Source organism: Callithrix jacchus, chromosome 11, assembly GCF_049354715.1.
Source record: "Callithrix jacchus isolate 240 chromosome 11, calJac240_pri, whole genome shotgun sequence".
NCBI classification, from domain to species: domain Eukaryota; kingdom Metazoa; phylum Chordata; class Mammalia; order Primates; family Cebidae; genus Callithrix; species Callithrix jacchus.
In genome coordinates, this window is record NC_133512.1 from 92,537,481 (window position 1) to 92,564,078 (window position 26,598).

General features: G+C 41.7%; 1 protein-coding gene across 12 annotated transcripts in view; it reads right to left on the reverse strand.

Moving 5' to 3' along the window:
* RBM33 (RNA binding motif protein 33) overlaps positions 1-26,598 on the reverse strand; it is a 137,378-nt gene that overhangs the window by 53,612 nt on the left and 57,168 nt on the right. For 6 of the 12 annotated variants that reach the window (XM_078343371.1, XM_078343370.1, XM_078343369.1 and 3 more), the window contains 3 exons: positions 25,226-25,434; positions 20,951-21,203; positions 10,871-10,929 (listed from right to left, as the gene is read on the reverse strand). In XM_078343371.1, the coding sequence (XP_078199497.1) occupies positions 10,871-10,929; positions 20,951-21,203; positions 25,226-25,434 (521 nt within the window). Of the gene's footprint in view, positions 1-10,870; positions 10,930-20,950; positions 21,237-25,225; positions 25,435-26,598 lie in introns of all 12 variants that reach the window. The other 6 variants (XM_054237517.2, XM_054237516.2, XM_035254280.3 and 3 more) reach the window with 1 other exon arrangement.

The window sequence follows — 26,598 nt, forward strand, 5'->3', positions numbered from 1 at the left end:
AGTAAGTATCTATCAACTCAAAAGTTGGACAGCCATGGAAGCTTCATGTCAGGCTTTAATAAGTAAAAGAAATTATCAGTACTCACCTGATCAATCTATAAGAGCTGCATTAAAAAGGTAAGACCAAAGATGCTATCGAAGGTTTAGAAAGAAACAGCTGACTCAGGTTGAGTACACAAGGCAACTTCCAACCTTGGAAGTTAGTTAAATAAAGTAAGAATGGAGAAAGAATTTGCAAGAATAGCCTGGAGTCTGTACATGCCACAGGCGCAGTACTGTCTCCTGAAGCAGCTGGATGAAGGGCAGTGAGGAGGGAGGTAACATGTCATCAAGTCCACAGGACCCAAAGAACCTGAAGTGTGCACTGACCTTTATAGGTGGCGAGGCTGGCCCAGGGAAAGAGAGCACCTGAATGATAAACAAATCCAGTCCAATCAGAAAGAAATCATGATGGCCCATTTTCCAAGATGACAAATGCCCACATATCAGCCAACTGGTAGCAGGATAAGAAAAGCGGACAGATAATCCAAGACACTACTCAGGAAAACAACATTCAATGACTGACCCGTGAAATACACCAGAGTGAAAAGGGTTGCCTCAGCTGGGCACAGTGCCTCCTGCCTGTCATCCTAGCACTTCGGGAGGGCCGAAGCACCCACTTTCACTGGGCCAAGTGCTTGAGCCCAGGAGTTCAAGACCAGCCTAGGCAACATGGCGAAGCCCTGTCTCTACAAAAAAGCACAAAAAAAAATTAGCCAGGCATGGTGGGACACACCTGTAGTCTAGGCTACTTGGGAAGCTGCAGTGAGAGGATCACCTGAGCCCAGAAAGCTGAGACTGCAGCAAGCTGTGATCACACCACTGCACTCTAACCTAGGCAACAGAGTTAACCCTAGCTCAAAAAAAAAGGCGGGAGAGTGGGCAGTTACCTTTTTGGCAACGTCAGATGCTACTGGACACAGGGAAGAGCTCGTCTGGACAGATATGTGGCTTGCCACTGCTCTAATGGAACTTGGGAGTTTAAACATTTAAATAAGTTTTTTAACTTTTAAGCTTTACGATTCTAACAGCTGCTCACTGACTGTTAATAATATTGCTTTTTGAAACAGAAGTTTAACAAATAGCATGTCTCATGTAGCTCACAGTGTCACTTTTCCTCACTGTTTTCTGTTGTTTTGAACACAAGTGGCACTTTTCTCTTTTCCTCTAATTATGCAACTTAAATTCTGACAAACATGTCAGCCACAGGGAAAAGACTGCTAATTGCTTACCTAGCACAAATTCTCACTCATTCCTCAGTAATAGAGCCCTAATTTTATTCAGGACAACACTGCCTAGCTAAAAACTACATATTCCAACTTATAAGGAAGGTGGCATTTGGCTAGACTCTGGCCAACAGGAGCAGTTGTCAGCTGGGGTATGGGTGGGGGCAGCTCCCTGGGGGATACCTCAGCTGGTCTGCACCTTCTGCCCCCGCCCCTCCTCTTCCTGTAGCCTGAAGTACAGACAAATGCTTTAGGTGATGGGTAGATGGAAAAAAATGGGAGTCCCTGATAAGCTCACAGAGCTGTTCTACATAAAAAAAATAAGAGCTTTTTTTATTTCTATGCAAAAAATTAAGCAGTCGTTAACTAAGTTTTCCATAAAATGCAGACTCACTCACATCCTGACTCACACAATCAAGTTTTATAGCTTCAAGAAACTGGCAGACAAGTCGCTCTTCCTCTATGAGACAGAGAAACTCGGGTTTACAGAGTTAAAAGTGAATTAACTAAGGTTACATCATCAATAAATGACAATGAAAGACAACAGGAACCCACGTTTTCACACTCCTGGATTATTAAAGGCTTCTCCCATCATAGTACACTGCTTCTGCAAAGACCAATTTATCTCCAAGCCATGCCACATAATCATGGTTCCAAAATCTGACATCCATAAGAGGTTCTATTGATGTGATCATGCCTTTATTAACTTCTACGTTTCATGGGAATAAGGACAACACATGACCAATTTCCTCTACCAAATACAGAATTACTTTAAAACTGTTATGAGCTGTGAATACCTCATTTAACAGAACTTTTAGTACTAATGCAATGCTACCTTTTGAAAGAAAAGCCTACTTTAATCCTCTCAAATAACTGCTCTATTTGCTTTTCTTTATATCCCTTTAAAAATCCAAGGTAAGAAATTATTATTCTCTCTCATATAATTCTCATACAAATTATACCTTCATTTTTTTGCATCTCTTGTTAATTACATGCTTTTTATCTATATTAATCCTATTCAAGAAGAACTGATAAGTCTGGTTACCAAAAAAAAAAAGGTGAAAAACTCTGCATAAATTGCTTAGCACAAAGTTAATCGTATAGAACCAAGAATGAAAAGGCACTAACAGCTATTATGTGACTTATCAGCTTTCCTAAAAGGGTCAGTCCGTGTATTTTAATAAGACTAATACCTTAACAATGTCATCGAAACTTCATGAGTCTTTCAATAAATTACAACCCATCTCTACAACAGGTTTTCCTTTATTAATCCCACTTAAAATACAAAGAACTATATAAGAAACCAGCTGACACTTAAGAACACCTCTTAGTTAATTCTGATTAAATGGGCTAAATGCAAAGAATAAAGGCCACTAGTGACCCCAACATAATTAAAACTACAGCCCTCTATCACATTATGTTAATCCTCTTATTCCAGTACTCTCCAAAGATTTTTTTTCAGGTTATGCCTTGTTTAAATACCTACATTCATCTTCCTAGAAGGTATTTTTTATATTTATAGAGTCATTCTAAACATTTTGAAGAGGATACACCTAGTGCCAAGTACTAGGTTTCAAATTAGGGGGTAAAAAAAATGCCACGAGTTTAAATACATTAGGATAATGTTAATGGTGCAAGCAGTGAAACAAGAGCACACACTACAAACTGCAAAACTTTTCTTTGGTACAACATGCTGCTCTGATGAACCTCCTAAAGACTGCTTACACTATTTCCAGAAATGAAAACCCTTCCCTCCTGTGCCTCACCCCTCCCTCCCATCCTGAGACAGTGTCTCCCAATGGCGGGCCCTGCTGCAGTTAACTTCCTCACTCCAGTGGTTATTGAGGATCACAGTCTTAGAGTTACAGCTCAACTTACTGGATTCATGCTTCTTCTCAGCTTATGGAACAATTTCATATTTACGGGGAAAACACAGCATAAAAACTAAGAGAATGTGCTTCAGAGGCAGATGGTCTCCAGTCTACTTCCTGCATGCAGTTGTATGAACTTAAGCAATTTGGTCTTTCCAAAAGCCAGCTTGCCAATCTCTAAAATAGAGAAAATAATCTTTTACTTTTGCTCCATGGGCTGCTGAACACAAACTGTGGCAATATGCGGAACATAGTGATCACTCAATTTTTTTTATTCACCACTGATTTTCAACCATATATGCTCTATGAAGACTATATGTCCTCATTCAAAAAAAAAAAAAAAAAGCCAACTAAAAAAGCAAAGCAGCAGTATCAGCTACGTCAACTGAAAAGCATACAGTCTGTCTTAAAAGCCTAATCTATTTACACTGGCTGTATCAACCACAATACACTCCTGGGCATTTACTGACAACTCATGTTCACAAAAAAACCTGTACACAAATGTTTATAGCAACTCTAAGCACAAGAGCCAAAGACTGGAAATAGTCCAAATGCCTATCAGGTGATTGGATAAACAAACTGTGCTATACCCATACAGTGGAATACTACTCAGCAACAGGAAAGACGAACTACTGACTGGTGTGGCAAATGGATGAACCTCAAATGCTTTATGCTACAGGAAAACAGCCGGCCTCCAGATGAAACAAGCCGCATGATTCCATTCACAGAACACAACTGCAGGAACAGCACACTCTGCCAGGGGCCCGCAGGGAGAGAGGAGAACCACAGGGGGCAGCAGAGTCCATGGATGATTATACAACAGTAGCCACTGGGCAAAACGCACACCTGCACACCCAAAGGGCTCAATTTTTAAAGTGAAAAATTATCATCTTTTGGAAGAACTGCTTTTGGTTTTGTTTGGTTTCGTCCTTTTGTGACATGGAATCCTGCTCTGTAACCCAGGCTGGAGTACAGTGGCATGATCTCAGCTCGCTGCAACCTCCGTCTCCTCGGCGCAAGCAATTCTCCTGCCTCAGCCTCCTGAGTAGCTAGGACTACAGGCGCCCGCCACCATGCCCAGAGAATTTTTGTATTTTTAGTAGATACAGGGTTTTATCATGTTGCCCAGGCTGGTCTCGAACTCCTGACTTCAAGTGATCCACCGGCCTCAGCCTCCCAAAGTGCTGGGAGCCCCCATCGGAAGAATTGCTTTTTGATACTTTATAACAACAGGACTTCTTTCAAAGTATACCTTAAAAATGCACCTACCTAAACAGAACCACACGTCTTCCATGACGCCTAGGAAATTAAATATTAGAATAAAATGAAACCAAAAAAGTGGTGTGTTTTGTAGAACACATCACTGAAAACAGATCACAAAAATTTCCTTGCCACAGAGGAGTTCCAAGACTTTGAAACTCTGTGTTACTGTCTAACATTTCATAGGCTAAATTATTAAGTTGCAGATGGGCAAACTGCACTGCCATTTAAGTCTACGTATGTGGCACTCTGTATCTGAACAGAGTTTACAAAGGTGTTCTGTGAATGTAACAGATTCACTTAGCCAATAAACAAAACCCAGCCCTCCCTTGGTGTGCATAGGAGATTGCTTCCCGGCATCCGCACCCGCATATACACAAATTTAAAGGTGCTAATGTCCCCCGCAGTTCAGCCCTGCAAAACTTGCATATAAGAAAAGTTGGCCCTTCATATAGGTGGGTTTCACGTCCTGTATATACTTGGATTTTCTATCTCTGTTTGGTTGAAAGAAATCCATGTATAAGTGGGCCCGCGCCGTTCAAACACATGTTGTACAAGGGACGACTGTAGTTTATTACACACTTTTAGAAAGCAGTTTTTACAAAGTAGCTCAACAGCTCCAACAGAAGAAACAAGAAACCAATTTTATATTATTTCAACAAGTACTCCCTGGCCTTTAAGTGATCGGCATGGACTTCAGCCCAGCCCTCAGTGTCCAACACAGGCCATGTATGCTGACAAAGCAGCAAGTCAAGTTAAAGGGTTACTGAATTTGATAAACCACCTTATTGAATGGCTGTTGCCATAGTGTTTAGCTGCTCCTGTTACTGCTGCAGATGGGAATTCACTGATATGATTAAATTTGATGGTATGATAATGTATGGTAATGACGATTAATCAGAAACCCACTAGCCAAGTGGAGGATGTTGAGTATCATGTCACTTGCATTTTAAACTGCATTCTCTCCTTGCAAGCCTGACAATGTTTGACAGCTGGGAGGATCTCCTACTATACTCACCTGCTACCCCTATAGGTCTGATAAGAGAAAATGCCCATCATGCCTTCCATATCTGAAGTACTGGTAAATTACAAGGCACTGAAGGCATGTTGTAAAAACAGTAAGTGTTCAAGAGCAAGACTTTCTTTCCTGGATGGAATAAAGTCTGGATCCTCATCTGCAAGGGCTGTAACCAGAAAGAAATGTGATTTGATGCTGCAGTCTCATCAAACATGATTTGCATGAAATGGCCTGTAAGACACATCCAGGAAACATCAATCACTAGCACCTGATACCATGTGCCCAAATAACCATCCAAACTCTAAGAGCTGTGACACGCGGTAACTAGAATCTCATTTGCTAGGCGTAAGTAAGGAATAATATGATTGTTAAGAAGATGCATTGAAACTTAAAAGTATAGTTTATTTTAAATTTAAACAAAAGGCACTGAGAAAGTATTCAGCAGCCAAACCACCTGGTATTTAACAGCTAACTGAAACTTCAGTGTTTGCCCAACACACCAATGTAAAAATCAAAGGACTGAACAGGTTTTAAAATACTCTATCTAGGTCAGCCGGGCATGGGGGCCCACGCCTATAATCCCAGCATTTTGGGAGGGGGCAAGGCGGGTGAATCACGACGTCAGCAGTTTGAGACCAGCCTGGCCAACATGGTGAAACCCCATCTCTACTAAAAATGCAAAAAAAAATAGCTGGACATAGTGGTGGGAGCCTGTAATCCCAGCTACTTTGGGAGGCGGAGGCAAGAGAATGGCTTGAACCTGGGAGCCAAGATCACATAACTGAACTCCAGCCTGGTGACAGAGAAAGATTCAGTCTCAATAACTACAACAAAAAAGAAAACTCTAGGTCAAGAATCTTTAAAATGATTTTTTCATAAGCTTAAAACTTAGCTCAGGCCTTTTTCAAAAGCTTAAAAACAGTAATTGCACTGAAAAACAAAGCTACATTCTCAAAAATCTCAAAACAATGCTTAAAAAATATTCCAACAATTGACATTTTATGTTACTTTTTTAAGTGGGTAAACTTTAAAAACAAAAAAACTCTCTGAGGACAAATCCATGACTAGAAAATATACTTTATGGATAAGATAAGGACGTATAACTTTATGTTAGTGACAAAAACACCAGGTATAGCCTTTGTAGAAAGAGAAACCAAGTAGATTAATTTAATTGTAAAACAAGGAACATCCAAAATGGAACACAGAATTTAAAGTGTAGAAACGTAGTTTCAGAAAGGTAAACTAGTCTCCCACCCACTACTCCCTTATTTAAAAGACAAAACAGGCCGGGCGCGGTGGCTCAAGCCTGTAATCCCAGCACTTTGGGAGGCGGAGACGGGTGGATCACGAGGTCAACAGATCGAGACCATCCTGGTCAACATGGTGACCACTAAAAATACAAAAAATTAGCTGGGCATGGTGGCGCATGCCTGTAATCCCAGCTACTCGGGAGGCTGAGGCAGGAGAATTGCCTGAACCCAGGAGGCGGAGGTTGCGGTGAGCCGAGATCACGCAATTGCACTCCAGCCTGGGTAACAAGAGCAAAACTCTGTCTCAAAAAAAAAAAAAAAAGACAAAACAAAACAAACACAATGTTTTGTGATACAGCATTCAATAATCTTGATATGAACAAAAACATGTTCATTAAATGGACTAGTGGATGGTAAGAAGCCAGAGTGGAAGACTGGACAGAGCAAGGTGTCCAGATGGAGCAGGGTCAGCCAGTCACACCAGACATGTGACACTCTGAGGGTATGTTACTTCCTGTGCTCATCAGCCATGTAAGCACTCATAACTTATGTAACAAAAATATATTTTACAATCAGAAGAAAGAAGTTCCAGAGTTCAGAACTAACGTCCCTATCTGTAACTAAAATTAAGTACATGAATCTAATTTTTAAATTACAAAGCACTTCACAGAATTCCTTAAATGAGGGGCTGGGAAGGACATGCATCCTAGTGTAAAGACTAACATAACCAAGAGCTAAAGAAATTTTCCCTCAAATGATCAAAAACAAGGATCCTTTTCTTAAGACACTTATTTTGACGTTCAATTATTTGTTTTAAAAATCATTTATTAAATTCTCTAAATGCTAATTACCAAGAAATAAAATATTAGTCTGACTACAAGCAAAGCCTAGAATACCAAATTTTGGCCCCAGATTTGGATTTTTAAGAATAATTTTTAAAATAACTTTAATTTTACACACTTTGAAAAATAGTGTTTCATATTTCAGTGCCTCAATTTCTGTGATTTTTAATTTAAAAACTGGAGGTATTATCACTCAACAAAACTTCTAGACATACCAGTTCTAAATTAAGTGTGAATACCAGATGTGTTGTGCATCCTTTAAAATTTGGAAATCTAGTGATACTCTGTCTACTGTCTGCCTTTTTTTTTTTTTTAACTCTTTTAGGCAACTGGGTATAAAACTGTATAAATGCATGTGATATAATTCTACCAGGCAAATTCACATACATGGTCTTGAAAACAATAAAAGGTAAAAAATATATAAAAATTAAAATGCACACACCTCTTTACATTACTCATTCTATGTAGGGCTCTTAGTAAGCAGTAAGGTCACTCTATAGTAAGTTTCGCAACTCTGCCCTCCCTCCCGCCTCTCTGCACAGGGCCTGTGGCTAAGTGCACCACTAAGCACAGGGTGACTGGGACTCTGTGGCACTGAGCCACCGACATTCACCAGATATCACACAAATAGGAGTAAACACACAGTCCTGACTGTCGTCAGGAAGCTAAACACACACTCCGTGCGCAGCTTTGGATAGAATGTTTCCTATCCCAGGAGCGATGAGAATTCCTTTAAAGGTTCTTAAGCTGCAGAAAGGAGAGATCACAATAAACCTTGATTTGCTCAATGGCACATTTCATAACAATTGGCACACAGACTTTTTAATTCAAATCTATTTTTATGTACGAAGGAAGACTCAAACAGACCACCTGCTAAATCTGAAGTTGAATATTTCATCACTTTATATGCGTGTGTGTGTGTGTGTGTGTGTGTGTGTGTGTGTGTGCAGTCAGTTTATAAAGCAAAATTCAGTTTAACAATACTGACTGAACCCCAAATACAGAAAACCAACAGGATAGAAACTGAGGGGCAGACAGCCATCCATAAGAACCAAGACAGAGCCGTCAGGGTATTTGGCCATCAATAAGAAACCTCCAAAGGGCTTTGCTAAGCCACAACAATGCTGTCTTCACTATTTTTAAATCTTACTCAAATGAAAATTAGCTTGAGAACATCAGTTAGGCTTCATTTAACTATGCTTGGTTCATTTTATAGCTTAGAGACAAGCACTATGCAGAGTACTTGGCATAAAGCAGATCCTCATTAAATGTTCACAAAATTACACTTACATTCATAGAAAGCAAGTTTAATCTGGCAGCAGAAAAAAGAAAAAATAATTTTACCCAACACAGATCTGGCTTCCAAGTAAAACAACCAGAGACACCCTAGAGTTTATCATCCTCCCCAACAATACTCTGCTGAGCTTTTTAAAAACACAATACTGCTACTGTATTTCAAAAGATACATTCCACATTTCATCATTTTCTCTAAGAGAAAAGGATCACAGAAATAAGTAGTGAGTGCACTGCACGTTCTATCCCCCAAGTTCACTGCGACGTCAGCACTTGGGACTAAGTCCCAAGATACATGTTAAATCGTGGTAAACACCTGCACTGAGGAGAACGTTTCTTAAGCTATATTTGCATATATAGCTCATTTCTAGCCCAACTATTTCTGATCACCCACACATACTTCCCATCTCAAAAACAAAAAGAACATTACACCTCACAGAAACTGTTCGAAACTGCCTTGAAACACATTTACCATGCTCAGAGTACTATGTAACTGAAAAGCAAGTTCAATTTCTCACAAAAATGTTCTTTTATTACCCTCTTCTAATACATCATATTTGCACAATTGAAAAATGAAATAAAAATTGCAAGTGACTATTATAACTTTGTATTAGTAAACATTTTTACAAAAATATCAATTACATTGCTTTAGGTTTGTATTTTAACTACAAATGCTTTTCATCACATTTTATCCCTGTAGTACAAAACATGAAAACACATCCAAAAATGATTTTAACACAGATATATTCATAGTCTTGAGAAAGCAAAAAGGTATTTAATATGCAGTGCTTTACAATAACTAGCAGATCCACTGCTCCACAGAAGCAATGTATTCAGTAACTACAACCACCCACGTCAGCCTCGGGTTAACGGAACTAACAAAACCTGGCTTTTCAGACAACTGCTGCAAATATGCTCAATACATATCACCGCTTTTAAAAACAATTAACTTTTAGAACTTGGCAAATGATTTATAAAAACACACTAGCTAAATGTAAAGAAATCAGGAAGAGATAGCTTTAGAAACCGTGTCATAATTCATATTAACTATAAGTCAAAGAAGTCTCTATGAAACTCTGAACCTTAAATCCAGTAACGTTATTTTTGAATAATCATCTAATTATACATTCACATCCTTCATTAAAAGCTTTCTGCTAAATGCGATATATAAATGTTATGTACTGAAGTACCAAAGATAAACAGTTAAATAGGTCACTTAGATATTTCCTGAAAATCATACCGTTTAACCTAATTAAGACGATCTCTGTTTTGCACATAAATGACATTAATGTTAATGGTCAGTACATTTTTTTCCCCACACTGTTTGGGAAAAAAAAAAGTCCTCTCTAGTTTAATAATATTATGAAGAACTATTCCCAAAACTTCAAATAAAATAAAATGTATATATTTAAACAAATGTAACTAGTTCTTGGGCTTGTTTCTCCTACCTAAAACATGCTAGAAGAATGGATAAAACTGTGGAAAATACAGTGAAGTGCGCACGTCTGTGTGTGTATAAGTGAATGAGAGAGAGAGAGTGTGCGTGAAAGAGAAAGAGAGAGAATGAATGCTTTCTTTTAAAAGTATTCTCAAGTAAAAAATTTCATTTTAAAATATAAAATGAGTGGCTCATTAAGACCCTGGAGGTTCTTTTAAAAAACAAGAAGAGATCTCTCATTTTCATTTCCGAGAAATTCATACACATACACATGCAGAAACACACATGTGCCTGTGTGCATGTGCACACACACCTACATCTCTCTAATAAAGCAAGGCCCTTTCTCACTTAACATAAGGCAGTAATAAAATCAATATTCATATTCCTTAAGACGAACTACATTCCACTGATGATCCTGATTCAACAATTTTACAGTTAAACAAAATTAATTCCACCTCAAAAATCCATTGACCTTAAGCTTTTAACAAACATTTTCTATTGCAGAGATTATTGTCAATATTTGCAAATCCTTGAAATTATATTTGGCTGGAACCTCTTGCACTTGCTATATTAATATTTCTTAGTAAATGTATGCTCATCCCTATCAGAGCAGAAGGAGCAGCTGCTACTCACTGGGAATCTCTGGGGTCCCACGGCAGGTCTCGGCTGGCTCGGAACTGGCAGCAAGGGCACTGCAAGAAAAATGCCTTGCATTAGAGACACAAGATATGAAATTTAATATAAAATATATACTGTGTATACCAGACATAAAACATTGCACTTACACTTAAGCTAAGCATCTAGTATTTGTAACAATTCCATAAAAGAAAAGGGGAACACAGAAGTTTCCTTTCAGTGCACAACAGTGCAAGCAAAGTTCCAATCTCAGTAGTTGACTACTATTTGGAATTAAAATATTTTGCAACACAAGAAGATAGTATTCCTCCAAAATAAAAAAACCTAGTTTGTTTCTCCTATCCCTATCCAGGTTATCGAACCCCAGTTATATTTTCCTACACCAGTCATATAAAAATTTAAATCTCAATCCTCATGAATCAAAAGAGAGAGAAGGGGAAGGAGGGAAGTGAGACAGTCAGAGAAAGGAAAACAACACATCCCAGGAATTGGAGAAAATGCTCACAGACCATTAAAAAGAAGGATCTACTATAAATTCTACTATGCCAAGGCTTTTAGTTTACTTTGGTTTATAAACAAGCAGGACTTCCATCAATCCACCAGAAGAACAAGGAATCAAATCGTTTTTAAAAAGACGTTTCAGAGGGGAGAAGATCCAAGATGGCTGATTAGGAGCAGCTCAGGATTGCAGCTCCCAGTGAAAGTGCAGAGGGTGAGAAGATGCCGGATTTCCAGACAGATTTTTAGTGCCCACAGACCAGGAGATTCCCAGGCAGAGGAGCCCCACAGGTCACCAGTGTGGCTGTTTTGGCCAGCGCAGCAGTTCTCCATACAAAATACACTGATCTGGGTGCTCTTTTAGCTGGCGATTGGAGCTCCAGGAAGGCAGAGTCGTTCATTCATCTGATTAAAAAGGGGACTGAAACAGGGAGCCAGGCCAGGAGATTCCCGGGTAAAAAGCGCCACAAATCTCAGTGCCGCTGTTTCTGCCGGCACAGCAGGTCGCCGCATGAGAAATCACACAGATCCCAGTGCCCTGCAACACCTGGGAGAGAGTCGACTGTTCAGCTAAAAAGAAAAGGCTCTGAGGCACAGAGCCAGGTGATCGGGCTCGGCTGGTCTACCACTACAAAAAAACAGCAGTTGGAAATGCACTGAGTTGAGTTTCACAGCAAGCACAGCTGAACCCAGGACGGTACAGCTCTGTGGGAGAGGGGCGTCCATCATTACCAAGGCACTCCAACACTATGGACGTAGTCCGCCATTGCTGAGGCAGCCCACCATTGCCGAGGCAACCCACCATTACAGAGAGAGACCGCCATTACAGAGGTGGGCAGCCATTGCCAGGGCAGTTCTAACTACACCCACATAAACAGGACTGCAGGCAAGTTCACATGGCAGCTGGGAGGAGCCCACAGCAGCTCAGCAAAGCCTCTACAGGCAGACAGTGACTACAATGCCTCCTTGCTGGGCAGGGCAGCCCTGAAAAAAAGGCAGCAATTTTGGAAACTCATAAATAAAGCCCTAACTCCCCGGGACAGAACACCTCGGAAAATAAGGGGGTTTATGAGTTGTGCTGCAGCAGACTTAAACTTACCTGCCCAGCAGCTCTGAACAACAGAGCTCACAGCTCAGCACTTGAGCTCCTATAAAGGAGAGACCGTCTCCTCAAGCAGCTCCCTGACCCCCGTATATCCAAAGAGTCACCTCATAAAGGAGAGATCAGACTGACATTTGGCGGGTATCCTTCTGGGACAAAGATAGCAGAAGAAGAAACTGGCAGCAATCCTACTGTTCTGCAGCTGCTGCAGGTGATCCCCAGGCAAGCAGGGCCTGAATTGAACCTCAGCAGTCCTACAGAAGAGGGGCCAGGTTGTTAGAAGGAAAACAAGAAACAGAAATAATTTCATCATCAACAAACTGGATGTCCACTCAGAGACCCAATCTAAAAGTCAGCAACTACAAAGATGACAGGTGGAAAAATCCACAAAGATAAGAAGAAACCAGCGCAGAAAGGAGGAAAACACCCAAAACCAGAACACCTCTCCTCCTACAAGGGATCGCAACTCCTCACCAGCAAGGGAACAAGGCTAGATGGAGAATGAGTGTGATGAAATGACAGAATCAGGCTTCAGAAGGTGGATAATAAGAAACTTCTGTGAGATAAAAGAACATGTTCTAACCCAATGCAAAGAAACTAAGAACCTTGAAAAAAGATTTGACGAAATGCTAATGAGAACTGACAACTTAGAGAGGAATATAAGTGAATTAATAGAGCTAAAAAACACAACACAAGAACTTCACAAAGTATACACAAGTTTCAACAGCCGAACTGACCAAGCAGGAGAAAGGATATCAGAGATCGAAGACCAACTCAATTAAATAAAAAGAGAAGGCAAGATTAGAGAAAAAAGGGTAAAAAGGAAGGAACAAAGTCTCCAAGAAATATGGGACTATGTGAAAAGACCTAATCTACGTTTGATAGGTGTTCCTGAATGTGACAGAGTATGAATCCAAGCTGGAAAATACTCCTCAGGATATTATCCAGAAAAACTTCCCCAACCTAGCAAGGCAGGCCAATATTCAAGCCCAGGAAATACAGAGAACACCACAAAGATATACCTCCAGAAGAGCAACCCTAAGGCACATAATCGTTAGATTCACCAGGGTTGAAATGAAGGAGAAAATGCTAAGGGCAGCCGGAGAGAAAGGTCAGGTTACCCACAAAGGGAAGCCCATCACACTCATAGCAGATCTCTCAGCAGAAACCCTACAAGCCAGAAGAGAGTGGGGGCCAATATTCAACATCCTTAAAGAAAAGAACTTTCAACCCAGCATTTCATATGTGGTCAAACTAAGCTTCATAAGTGAAGAAAAAATAAAATCCTTTACGAACAAGCAAGTACTTAGAGATTTCATCACCACCAGGCCTGCTTTACAAGAGCTCCTAAAAGAGGCACTATACATAGAAAGGAACAACCAGTACCAGTCACTCCAAAAACATACCAAATGGTAAAGAGCATCAACAAAATGAAGAATCTGCATCAACTAATGGGAAAAACAGCCAGCTAGCATCAAAATGGCAATATCAAATTCACACATAACAATAGTAAACCTAAACGTAAATGGGCTAAATGCACCAATCAAAAGACACAGACTTGCAAATTGGATAAAAAGTCAAAACCCATCAGTGTGTAGTATCCTGGAAACCCATCTCACATGCAAGGATACACAAAGGCTCAAAATAAAGAGATGGAGGAAGATTTACCAAGCAAATGGAGAGCAAAAAAGAAGCAGGAGTTGCAATTCTCATCTCTGATAAAATACACTTTAAAGCAACAAAGAGGAAAAAAGACAAAGAAGGACATTACATAACGGTAAAAGGATCAATGCAACAAGAAGAACTAACGATCCTAAATATATATGCACCCAATACAGGAGCACCCAGATACATAAGGCAAGTTCTTAATGACTTACAAAGAGACTCAGACTCCCACACAGTAATAGTGGGAGACTTTAACATCCCATTGTCAATAGACAGATCAACCAGACAGAAAACTAACAAGGATATCCAGGACTTGAAGTCGGACCCGGAACAAGCAAACCTGATAGACAGTTACAGAACTCTCCACCCCAAATCCACAGAATATACATTCTTCTCAGCACCACATCACACCTACTCTAAAATTGACCACATAATTGGAAGTAAAGCACTCCTCAGCAAATGCAAAAAACAACTGAAATAATAACAAACAGTCTCTAAGACCACAGTGCAATCAAGTTAGAACTCAGAATTCAGAAACTAACCCAGAACCGCACGGCTTCATGGAAACTGAACAACTGGCTCTTGAATGTTGACTGGATAAACAGTGAAATGAAGGCAGAAATAAATATGTTCTTTGAAACCAATGAGAATGAAAACAAAACATACCAGAATCTCTGGGACACATTTACAGCAGTCTCTAGAGGAAAATATACAGCAATAAGTGCCCACATGAGAAGCAAGGAGAGACCTAAAATTGACACTCTATCGTCAAAATTGAAAGAGCTAGAGGAGCAAGATCAAGAAAACGCAAACTCTAGCAGAAGACAAGAAATAACTAAGATCAGAGCAGAACTGAAGGAGAAAGAGAGACAAAAAAATGTTCAAATAAAAAAATCAATAAATCCAGGAGCTGGTTTTTTGAAAAGATCAACAAAATAGACAGACAACTAGCCAGCTTAATAAAAAAGAGAGAATAACCAAATAGATGCAATAAAAAAACGATAAAGGGGATATCACCACAGATTCCACAGAAATTCAAACCATCATCAGAGATTATTACAAACAACTCTATGCACATAAACTAGTAAACCTGGAAGAAATGGATATATTCCTGGACACTTGCCTCCTCCCAAGCCTAAACCAGGAAGAAGTCGAAACACTGAATAGACCAAAAACAAGGTCTGAAGTTGAGGCAGCAGTTAAGAGCCTACCACCCAAAAGAAGCCCCGGTCCAGATGGGTTCACAGCCGAATTCTACCAGATATACAAAGAGGAGCTGGTACTATTCCTTCTGAAAGTATTCCAAATAATCCAAAAAGAGAGAGCCCTTCCCAAATCATTTTATGAGACCAACATCATCCTGATACCAAAACCCGGCAGAGACTCAACAAGAAAAGAAAACTTCAGGCCAATATCCATGATGAACATAGATGCAAAAATCTTCAATAAAATACTAGGAAGCCGATTGCAACAGCACATCAAAAAGCTTATCCACCATGATTAAGTAGGATTCATCCCAGGGATGCAAGGCTGGTTCAACATACACAGGTCTATAAACATAATTCACCACATAAACAGAACCAAAGACAAAAAACACATGATTACCTCAACTGATGCAGAGAAGGCCTCTGACAAAATTCAACGGCCCTTTAGGCTAAAAACCAACAATAAACTACGTATTGATGGAACGTATCTCAAAATAATAAAAGCTATTTATGACAAACCAACAGCCAATATCATACTGAATGGGCAAAAACTGGAAGCATTCCCTTTGAAATCTGGCACTAGACAAGGATGACCTCTCTCACTACTCCTATTCAATATAGTATTGAAATTTCTAGCCAGAGCAATCAGGCAAGAAAAAGAAATAAAGAGTATTCAATTAGAAAAGGAGGAAGTCAAACTGTCTCTATTTGCAGACGACATAATTACATATCTAGAAGACTCCATCATCTCAGCCCAAAATCTCCTGAAACTGATAAGCAGTCTGAAACTGTAAAAGTCTCACGATACAAAATCAGTGTGCAAAAATCACAAGCATTCCTATACACCAATAACAGATTTAAAGAAAGCCACATCAAGAGCGAACTGCCATTCACAATTGCTACAAAGAGAATAAAATACCTAGGAATACAACTAACAAGGAACCTAAAGGACTCTTCAAGGAGAACTACAAACCACTGCTCAACAAAACAAGAGAGGACACAAACAGATGGAGAAACATTCCATGCTCATGGTTAGGAAGGATCAGTATTGTGAAAATGGCCATACTGCCCAAAGTAATTTACAGATTCAACGCTATCCCCATCAAGATACCAAAGACCTTCTTCAAAGAACTGGAAAAAACCACCTTAAACTTCATATGGAACCAAAAGAGAGCCCACGTAGCCAAGTCAATTCTAAGCAAAAAGAACAATGCGGGAGGCATCACACTACTCGACTTCAAACTATACTACAAGGCTACAGTAATCAAAACAGCATGGTACTGGTACCAAAACAGAGATATAGACCAATGGAACAGAACAGAGGCCTCGGGGGCAACACAATGTATCTACAACCATCCAATCTTAGACAAACCTGACAGAAACAAGCAATGGGGAAATAATTCCCTGTTTAATAAATGGTGTTGGGAAAACTGGCTAGCCATGTGCAGAAAGCAGAAACTGGACCCCTTCCTGACACCTTACACTAAAATTAACTCCAGATGGATTAAAGACTTAAACATAAGACCTAACACCATAAAAACCCTAGAAGAAAATCTAGGCAAAACCATTCAGGACATAGAGGTAGCCAAGGACTTCATGACCAAAACGCCAAAAACATTGGCAGCAAAAGCCAAAATAGACAAATGGGACCTAATCAAACTCCACAGCTTCTGCACAGCAAAAGAAACAGCCATTAGAGTGAATCGGCAACCAACAGAATGAGAAAAAAGTTTTGCAATCTACCCATCTGACAAAGGGCTGATATCCAGAATCTACAAATAACTAAATAGATTTACAAGAAAAAAACAAGCCCATTCAAAAGTGGTTGACGGTTATGAACAGACACTTTACAAAAGAAGACATACATGAGGCCAACAAACATATGAAAAAATGCTCATCATCACTGGTCATTAGAGAAATGCAAATCAAAACTACATTGAGATGCCATCTCACACCAGTTAGAATGGCAATCATTAAAAAATCTGGAGACAACAGATGCTGGAGAGGATGTGGAGAAATAGGAACACTTTTACGCTGTTGGTGGGAGTGTAAATTAGTTCACCCATTGTGGAAGACAGTGTGGCGATTCCTCAAGGACTTAGAAATAGAAATTCTATTTGACCCAGCAATCCCATTACTGGGTATATATCCAAAGGACTATAAATCGTTCTTCTATAAGGACACATGCACACGAATGTTCATGGCAGCACTGTTTACAATAGCAAAGACCTGGAACCAACCCAAATGCCCATCGATGATAGACTAGACAGGGAAAATGTGGCACATACACACCATGGAATATTATGCAGCCATCAAAAACGATGAGTTTGTATCCTTTGTAGGGACATGGATGAACCTGGAAACCATCATTCTCAGCAAATTGACACAAAAACAGAAAACCAAACACCGCATGTTCTCACTCATAGGTGGGTGTTGAACAATGAGAACACATGGACACAGAGAGGGGAACATCACACACTGGGGTCTGTTGGGGGGTGGGGTGCTAGGGGAGGAATAGCAGGGGGTGGAGAGGTTGGGAAGGGATAACAGTGGGAGAAATGTCTGAGGTAGGTGACAGCGGGATGGAGGCAGCAAACCACCATGGCATGTGTGTACCTACGCAACAATCATGCAAGTTCTGCACATGTACCCCAGAACTTAAAATATAAAATATATGTGTGTGTGTCTGTGTGTGTGTGTGTGTGTGTGTGTGTATATATATATATTATTTTTTAAAAAAAAGAATAAAAAACTTTTTCTCAAGCCCACTTGGCTCCCACCAATGATCACCCAACTTCCGTTACAGCAAAACACAAAGTCCGTCAATACAGTGCTCTCAAGGTCGCACCCCATCTCAGCCAGGCTGTGCCTCCTCCTCACCAGCACCACCCCCAAGTGCAGGCCACAACCACTGACCTGTCAGCCTGCTTCCTTCCCTGCTGACTGTCATTCTCCTTCCTCCTTCCCAGCTCCTCTGCGGGGCTCTCCTCCTGCCCCCACCTCCCATGTCAAGTACCCTAGATTCTAGTCCTTGGTCTCCCCACTCACAGACTCCCTCCTCTCATTCGTGTACAGGTACAGGGTCTAAATCCAGAAATTCACCAACAACCTCCTGACCTGTACTTTGAGACCAAATCCCTAAACTGAACTTTCATCCAATTGTCTACTAGACACCTCCACCCACATGGCTAGTTGGCATCTCAAATGTAATGCACCCAAAACAGAACTTGTGGTCTGCCCCCATCAGGTGATGCTCTGGTCCCCTTGGCATCACTCGTACCTCCTCTCTTCCCCTCACACTCATCCAGTCCATCAGCAAACCCTATCAGATCCGTCTTCCAACTTCATCCAGGCCTGAACCCTCCACTCTCTCCCTGCTACCACACTGATTTGTGGCAGGATCATGTGATACCTCCTAGCTAGACGCTGGCTTCCACCCTTGCCACCCTACAGTCTACTCTCAACACAGGAGCAAGAGGAGCCTTCTAAAACATACATCAGTCACATAATTCCTCTGCTCAAACCTCTCTAATCCCTCCCATTTCACTCCCTGCCCAAGTCCTGAGGATGGCCCCATGGCTCCACAGGACCTAGGGTCTGCATTTTTTCTCTGCTTTTATCACGCCTCAAAAGTCAGGCTGGTAAGGGAGACCTGTGGGGATTGCTCCTGTGTGAGGCCCCTAGGAAATGGGCCTCACCATATGGTGAGCTTGAGCCCGGACACAGATCCCCGGTTGGGGGAGTCGAGCAGAGGGAAAGCAGGAACCGAGAGAGGGACTATGTTATTCTAAATAATTAACAGACATTACTGTATGGATATGAGGACTTGGGAGGCAATGTGTCCACTTTTGGCTCCTTATGGTTTATTGCTTGATTGTGTTCATTTTGGACCCTTGTTACCTTCATTGTAAAATATTAACTTAAGTATTTACACTTGGTAACTTACTTACTGTAACTTACTGGGTGTAACTGTAACTTACTTACCATGGCTTACAGGGCGTGACTGTAACTTACTTACCTTGACCTATTGGGCGTAACCTACTTACTGGAAGTAACCTACTTACTGGAAGTAACCTACTTACTGGGCTTAACTTACTTACTGGGCGTAACTTAGTGGGCGTAACTTGCTTACTGTAACTTAAGTACGTTGATCTGGCGTAAACAACTTTAACTTCAGAAAAGTATATAATGAAACATTGCAAAAATAAAATTGCTGCATGGTCATAGCGCATGTAGCCCTCCAGACCTCGCTCTTTTCTATCTCCTTTTTTTCCGGCGCACGCTCTTCCAGGTTTGGGACCCTCTCGCTGGATGAGATTCCCCGGCTCACGTTCAGTTCACAACAGGCTGGTCTCCTTTTTGCCACACACAAGGCAGGGTCTCACCTAGAGGAAGCCCCTTTATTCTTGCCGATCACTCTGCCTGCATTCTTCTTCCCTGAATAGCCACACTGCTACCTTACTATATCCCTCAACTCTCTCCCGCTCAGTGACATTCACCCTGATCACCCTATTTAAGATACAACCCATCCCTTCCCCTCATACTGCTCAATTTCTCATTGCATTTTCATCTTCTAACATGCCATATAAAATACTTATGTTTATGGCTAATAAGCAGTAAGAAGACTGTCTGCTAGAAAGCAAGATCATGATTAAAGAAAGATTTGTCTGTTTTGTTCACATAACTCAAATGCCAAAAACAGAGCAGTAGCTCAATCATTGTGGGTTCACAGACACATGAAGCTAATGCTTCATATAAACTGCTTCCTAGCTCAAGGAACATGTCTCGGTATTCATCAGATGTGCACTTATTTGACTATAACAACTGAAAGACAGATGGATCTCTCTCCACCAGCTGACACTGGAATGTAAGGGGGGCATGCTGCCTGAAAGCACAGAGGGACACTCACCACTGCCAACATCCTCACCAGGAAACCTACGAAGTGCCACAGCTCAGACATTCCAGTAGCTATCTCTAATGTATTCTCTGCATTCAGACTGTACACTCAGTACTTTCCACTCAATCATACAATAAGAGATACACATTTTTAAAGAAATAAGCTTGACCCGTCAAGGTAAAATCTAAGTGAATGGGGAAGAGCCAAGGAAAACAAATCCTTACAAAGTTCAGTGTGAAACCATTTTCCCACAGCAAGGGCTTCAGTGCAATAAACGAATAAATAAATGCCTTCAGCTGCACGGTCATCTGTGACGTAACAGACGCTTCTCAACTTAGGCTGGGGTTACATCCCAACAAGCCCATCGCCACCGCAAGTTGAGAAGACCCTCAGTCGAAATGCATCTAATGTGGCCAACCAATGAAACACCATAGCTTAGCCTACCTAGGCTCAGAACACCCACATCATTCCACAGCTGGCAGTCATCGGGCTGACTGGGAACTGCAGGCCCCTGCCCAGCTCGAGGGAGTCTTGTGATGCATGTTGCTACCCCAGGAGAGCTCAAATCGCAACATCTGAAATGATTTCTACTGAATGCACCCTGCTTTCACATGCTCACGAAGCCGAAATGCGTCAGTGGAAAAATCCTACGTCAAGCCAGTGGCAGCTGGGGCTATCCATGCTTTACAACAGCAAAAGGAAACACAGACCTTGAACAGGCGTGACCACCGTCCCTTTGAAGTGCGGGTTGATGTGTATGTTCTTCGGCTGCTGTGGAGTCACGGGCGGTGGGGTCATCATCATCCTTGGGGTCTCTAGCTGGGGAGGCATGTGCATTCCCTGAGGTGGGGACGTGTGGTGCGGGTGCTGCACAGGAAGCAGAGGCTGCAGCTGCTGAGGCTGGAACAGGCTTCTGATCGGCTGCTGCTGAGGCGGTGGTGGTGGCGGAGGGGGAGCCTGAGGCTGTGGAGGAGGAATTAACCTTGGAGAATGAGTCTACAAATCACAAAAAAAAAAAAGTTCACCGAAATCAACATTTAAAAGAATGTTGATGTGTTACAAATTTACATTGATTGAATTTTTTAAGTTACAGTGTAAGAAGTCTGTAGTTAACACCCTGTATCAAAACGGCAGGATAAAGGAGCTTCTCTTCTTCAGTGAGGGCTACTGTCTCACAACTGAGTCAATCTCAAGGCAAGAGGGAAAAAAACGACAGACCCAAAGCACCCAACATGAATTTTGAAAAAAAGAAAAATTCAGTTCAGGGAATAAAACTGCCCACACTGAGCAAAGCCTGCCGGGCACAGAAGAGCTGCTGCCGTGCCCTGGTTGTAGCAGTCCTGCTTTCTCCTCCAGGAACTCTGATAGGAAAGGCGGGAGATTCGCCAGTTACCCTGCCAGGGAACTGAGGCACAAGGAAAGGACGGGGCTACAAAGAGCCAGACTCTTTGTAGGAGCGGGGAGGGAGCTTCTCTGCGAAGGTGGCACCTGAACTCAGTGGTGAAGGAGAGAGAAGTATAAGGACAGTGAGAGACAGATATCCAGAAAGAAGCAGAAGCAGCAGAGACCCACCTGCTTGGTAAAACTAGGAGACCAGGAAAGGCGGCAAGAAAGAAGGTATGAAAATCACACTCAAAGTGGTCAGAGATCTCAAGCTTGGTCATTTTGTCTCTAGTGTTAGTTATTAAACGGTCACTAGAAAGAAAGAAATCAACAACAGCAACAGCTGCTGTGGACTGAACCTTCCCCACACTTTGAGTGCCTACTATAAGGTCAGTACAGAAAGGTAGCTGACCTGGCTCCCCCGCATAAAGTAGGTCCTATCTACTGACATACTTTTACAAGATCAAGCAGCTGAAAAGCAGAAAAGCTGGGACTGGAATTCAGGCCATCTGATTCCAGGTTTTGATTTTAATCACTAGTCAAACTGGCCACACAGCTAATTAGCAGTAGACCACTACTAATTCAGCCATCTAATTTAACAAGCTATTTTCCCTCAGATGATGCCAAATTATGGAGGTCTTTTGAATTCCAAGCAAATGATCCATTATTATGCCATAGACAACAGGTACAATAAGGGATCACAGATGTTATCTTTGGTAGGAAGATGATCATTCACAGCAGTGTGAGATGAATGAGGGTAAAGAAGACGGAAGGAGACCATCTAACAGGCTATGGCGAGGGCTGAATCACAGGAACAGCCACGGTCTGACCAAGAGCAAGAAGACATCGCAGAGGAACAGTAAGCAGAATTCTAAAACTAAACTGTCAGTGACCTTGGCCCAGCTATCCTTCCTCAGGGGAGATGGTTCAAAAGATTCTGGTAGCAGCTCAAATCCACCAGCATACATGCTCCCAGAACGCAGTATATTCCCTCCTTAACTCATCACCTCTGTGCACATTTGCCCGTGAGCGTGGGGATCTTGTCTATCTGACTCACCATCACATCCCATAGATAGCACACTAACAGACACAGGGACGCCAAGTTAAATTTTAACTGAACTGAGAGTGAGCACAATGCACAGTCATTAATTCAAGAACACAATGGAGTTTTGAGGGAAAGATCATGTTTGTTTGATTAAACAAGTGACATTCACGGCCTGTGAAACACGAATCTGGAGAGGTGCAGGGACGGCTGAAAGATGGAGACATGGAGCTGGAAAGAGGTTAGTCTAGAGACTAAGACTCCCTGAGAGATGCAGGTGAGCATGAGGAACAGCGCTGGTGAGACCACTGAGTAAAAGGAGGACTAAGAACAAAACCTGAAGAAAAACGCAACCGAAGAAAAGGGCATTTCAAAACTGTTCAACGAGATTTTAAGTGCTCAATACCAAAACCGGAAGTATTTACAGGGACAGCTACGTTAACTAGCTTGTTATAATCCATCCACAACACTTACGTACTGTAATAGCACACTGTACCTCAGAAATACATGCAATTAAAAAATAAAAGTTTAATTTCAAAATCAAAAGGTCAAATGAGAGAAACAAGAAACCATTCTAGAAGGTAAGAGAGTACACCCAACATCTCATATGCCCAAAGAAAGAGCTGCTCAAGAAAAAGAGACTATGTGTGATGCCCAAGGCCCCCGAGTGGGCTCCAACAGGACAAGGGATCAGGTGGCATCTCTGAGGGCACAATTCACGACTGTGAACAGAATGTCCAGGCAGCAAGGAGCCAACCAAGGAGAAAACGGGTGAAAGCAGAGGCATGAGCCAAAAATATTCTTTCCAAAACTCTGGGGATCAAGACTCAAAAGACCCAAGATAGCTCTGGAATGTGGAGCGAATAGGATGGAGAAAGCTCCCGATGTGAGAGAATGTAGTTGGGGTGGAGGATGATACAGCCCTCATCTCATCACTGATTAGCGAAGATTAGACTATCACTTCCAGTCAAAGCTGCGTCAGTCTTAGGGTGGCTGCCTAGTTTACTCCTAGTACACAGTAGGCTCTAACCTTCCAAACCAGTCACATGACGATCCAGAGATACAACATCACCACCACGAATGAGGCCAACCGAACGTCCATGACATTTGTAAAAGCATTTACGCCGTCTCAGTTCAGCCTCTTTAAGGAGGCAGGTGATAGATACATGTTCTCCCCTTCCTTGTGGGTAAGAAAGAGTTCAGCAACTTTTCCAGGATCACAGAGACACAATTACGTCAAACCTGGTCTCATGCGAGAGTTGTTTGGCCCCCAAAGAGGTCAAAATAACGAAACTGACTATTCAACATCTGGCAAGTGGAGGTGTGGGGTGGAGACAGGGAGCAACCAAGGGAACGAAGACCAACTGTAAATCCAGCTGTTAGAGACGCTCAGAAACCAAACAGCTGTGTAAGAAAACAGCGGTTCCTAGTGTCGCCAACTGTGTATGCCTATCTACTCCTCTCCCTTCCTTTACACATCAGAGTTGGAATTCTCATGCGAAAACAAAAGGTATCTTTTCTACTTTGTTATTTCACAAATGAATGCCTCCTAAAATATAACATTTCAACACAAGTGAAATGTTGTTTTCCCTAAGTGGACACGTGCTTGTATTAAGCAAATTTTTCCTTGAAGAATGACTTCTAAGGAAAAAGCCACACAACCCTAAAGATTAACTGAAATAATGGGATTACACACCTGTCATCCCAGCACTCTGGGAGGCGAGGCGAGCAGATCACTTGAGGTCAGGAGTCTGAGACCAGCCTGGCCAACATGGTGAAACCCAGTCTCTACTAAACATATTTTTAAAATTAGCTGCATGTGGTGGTAAGCACCTGTAATCCCAGCTACTAAGGAAGATGAGGCAGGAGACTCTCTTGAACCCAGGAGGTGTAGGTTGCAGGGAGCCAAGATCATGCCACTGCACTCCAGCCCAGGCAAAAGTGGGAGACTCTGTCCCAAAAACAAACAAGAACAATAAAAAAATCAACAATTCCTGTCTTCGTTTCTGAGATGTGCCATCTTTGAATAAAAAAGGAAATTCTAGCTGAAATGACAGGTACGTGATGTATTCCTATACTGTAAACTATGAAAACGTTTTACAGAGAACAGATAATAATTCTGAGAAACTGCTATTTAGGGAAAATCTATGGTAAACAGTATAAAGGTAAAAATATTTTTACAGAACAAACAGCAACTGCCTAAATTCTGTCTGTAACATGTTTCCAACGCAATCCACTCAGAAGTGCCTCCCCTGAGGCTTTGGGCAGCAAGGTCCCACTGGAGCTTCTGTCATCCTGGGACATCAGGTCGCTCATTCATTCCTCCTCTGGAAGTGCCTGTGGTACAGGATGAGTTCCTACTACCAGGTAACTGGAGTACTGAATTTCTAAGACTGTGCAAAATCACAGGATACTAGAAAACAGAAGCTTCAGCCATTACTCCTGCTACTCAACTTTACTTCAGACTAAGAAGAGAGAAATGTTATCACAGGATACCCACAAAAGTTTACTTCCATTTGTTCTAAAGTTCTAGGGCTGCTACAATAAAGTCTGAAGTTACCACGACAGGAGGCTGTGTAGGAAGCAGCGCGGGTCTGTGGTCCTTCATCCTGCCCCTCTCGGTGCTCTCTCTCCTCTGGTCCCCCACACCGCGACACATCAGCGGGCCTCCTCGCCGTCCTCCCCGCCTGGAGCTGTAGCGTCCTTGTTTATGCTGTCGCTCCCTTTCTTCAAATTCCAGCAATGCTGCCTTGGCCTCTGCTGAAAGTTCTATGTGAGAAGATGTGTATGTGTTAGTTACTTTCCAACAGTCCACACTAGATGTATAAGGAGAAACAGGAAAGAATGAGGTGACGATCAAACTTTGCAAAGCATGTGCTTCACCTGCAGTAAATGCCAGACTAGCAGCGGCAGTGTGATACAACCAGCAACACGTACAACTGGCTAATGAGATCTGATAAAGCAGTCCAGGCTTTCCTTTGTGATAGGACGCAAGTGTCGCCAATCAGCTTCAGATTATTTTCGTTTGAGACACGGATATGTGTTCAGTGAGGCTAAGAAGACACTGAAGTGAAATTTAACCACTGTCCTCATACTACAAGGCATTTTGCAGTCACATCTTTTACTGATGGTGCATGACACCAGTCAGGAGCTGTCTCCTCCAGTCCTACACCAGCATGATTTCCTTACTGAAGCCAGTAGAAGTATTATTAGCATACAATGGCACGTAGACTCAAGAAAACAAATTCCTGATCATTCTCATTTAAAAACAAAACTATTCATGAACTCACTCCGAAGTCCAGTGAAAGTGATTTCATAAAGAATGAAAAACTCAATTTAATACACATCATTTCAATTTTTGTGTTTATTTTCTTAAAACCTTAGGCTGGGCGTGGTGGCTCATGCCTGTAATCCCAGCTACTCGGGAGGCTGATGCAGGAGAATCGCTTCAACCTGGGAGGCAGATGTTGCAGTGAGCCGATATTGTGCCATTGCACTCCAGCATGGGCAACAAGAGCGAGACTCCGTCTCAAAAAAAAAAGAAAGAAAAAAGAAAAGAAAACCCTTCACTGTGAAGCCTTCTTATATGTATGCAGCCTGACAGAGAAGCCAAATCAAATGAGAGCAAAGTCACATGAGAAAACACTCATGCAAACACCATGGAGTATCCAGCAGCTGCTCACTGCTCAGCCGATGCTTTAGCAATATAGGAAACATGGGCCCTGGCCCTAAGAAACTTCAGATGGCACACTATTCTAGATTCCTAAAGGGAAACAACGATTTAGCCACGTGTGGTCCTTTTACAACACTAGCTAAACTGGGGCAACAGATCTTACACCATATTTTCTAAAAATGTCACTGAGGATACCAAGACGCCTTCTCCTGCTTCTTCCCAGCCGAGGCAAGCTTTCAGGATTACCAGACTCCACTTTC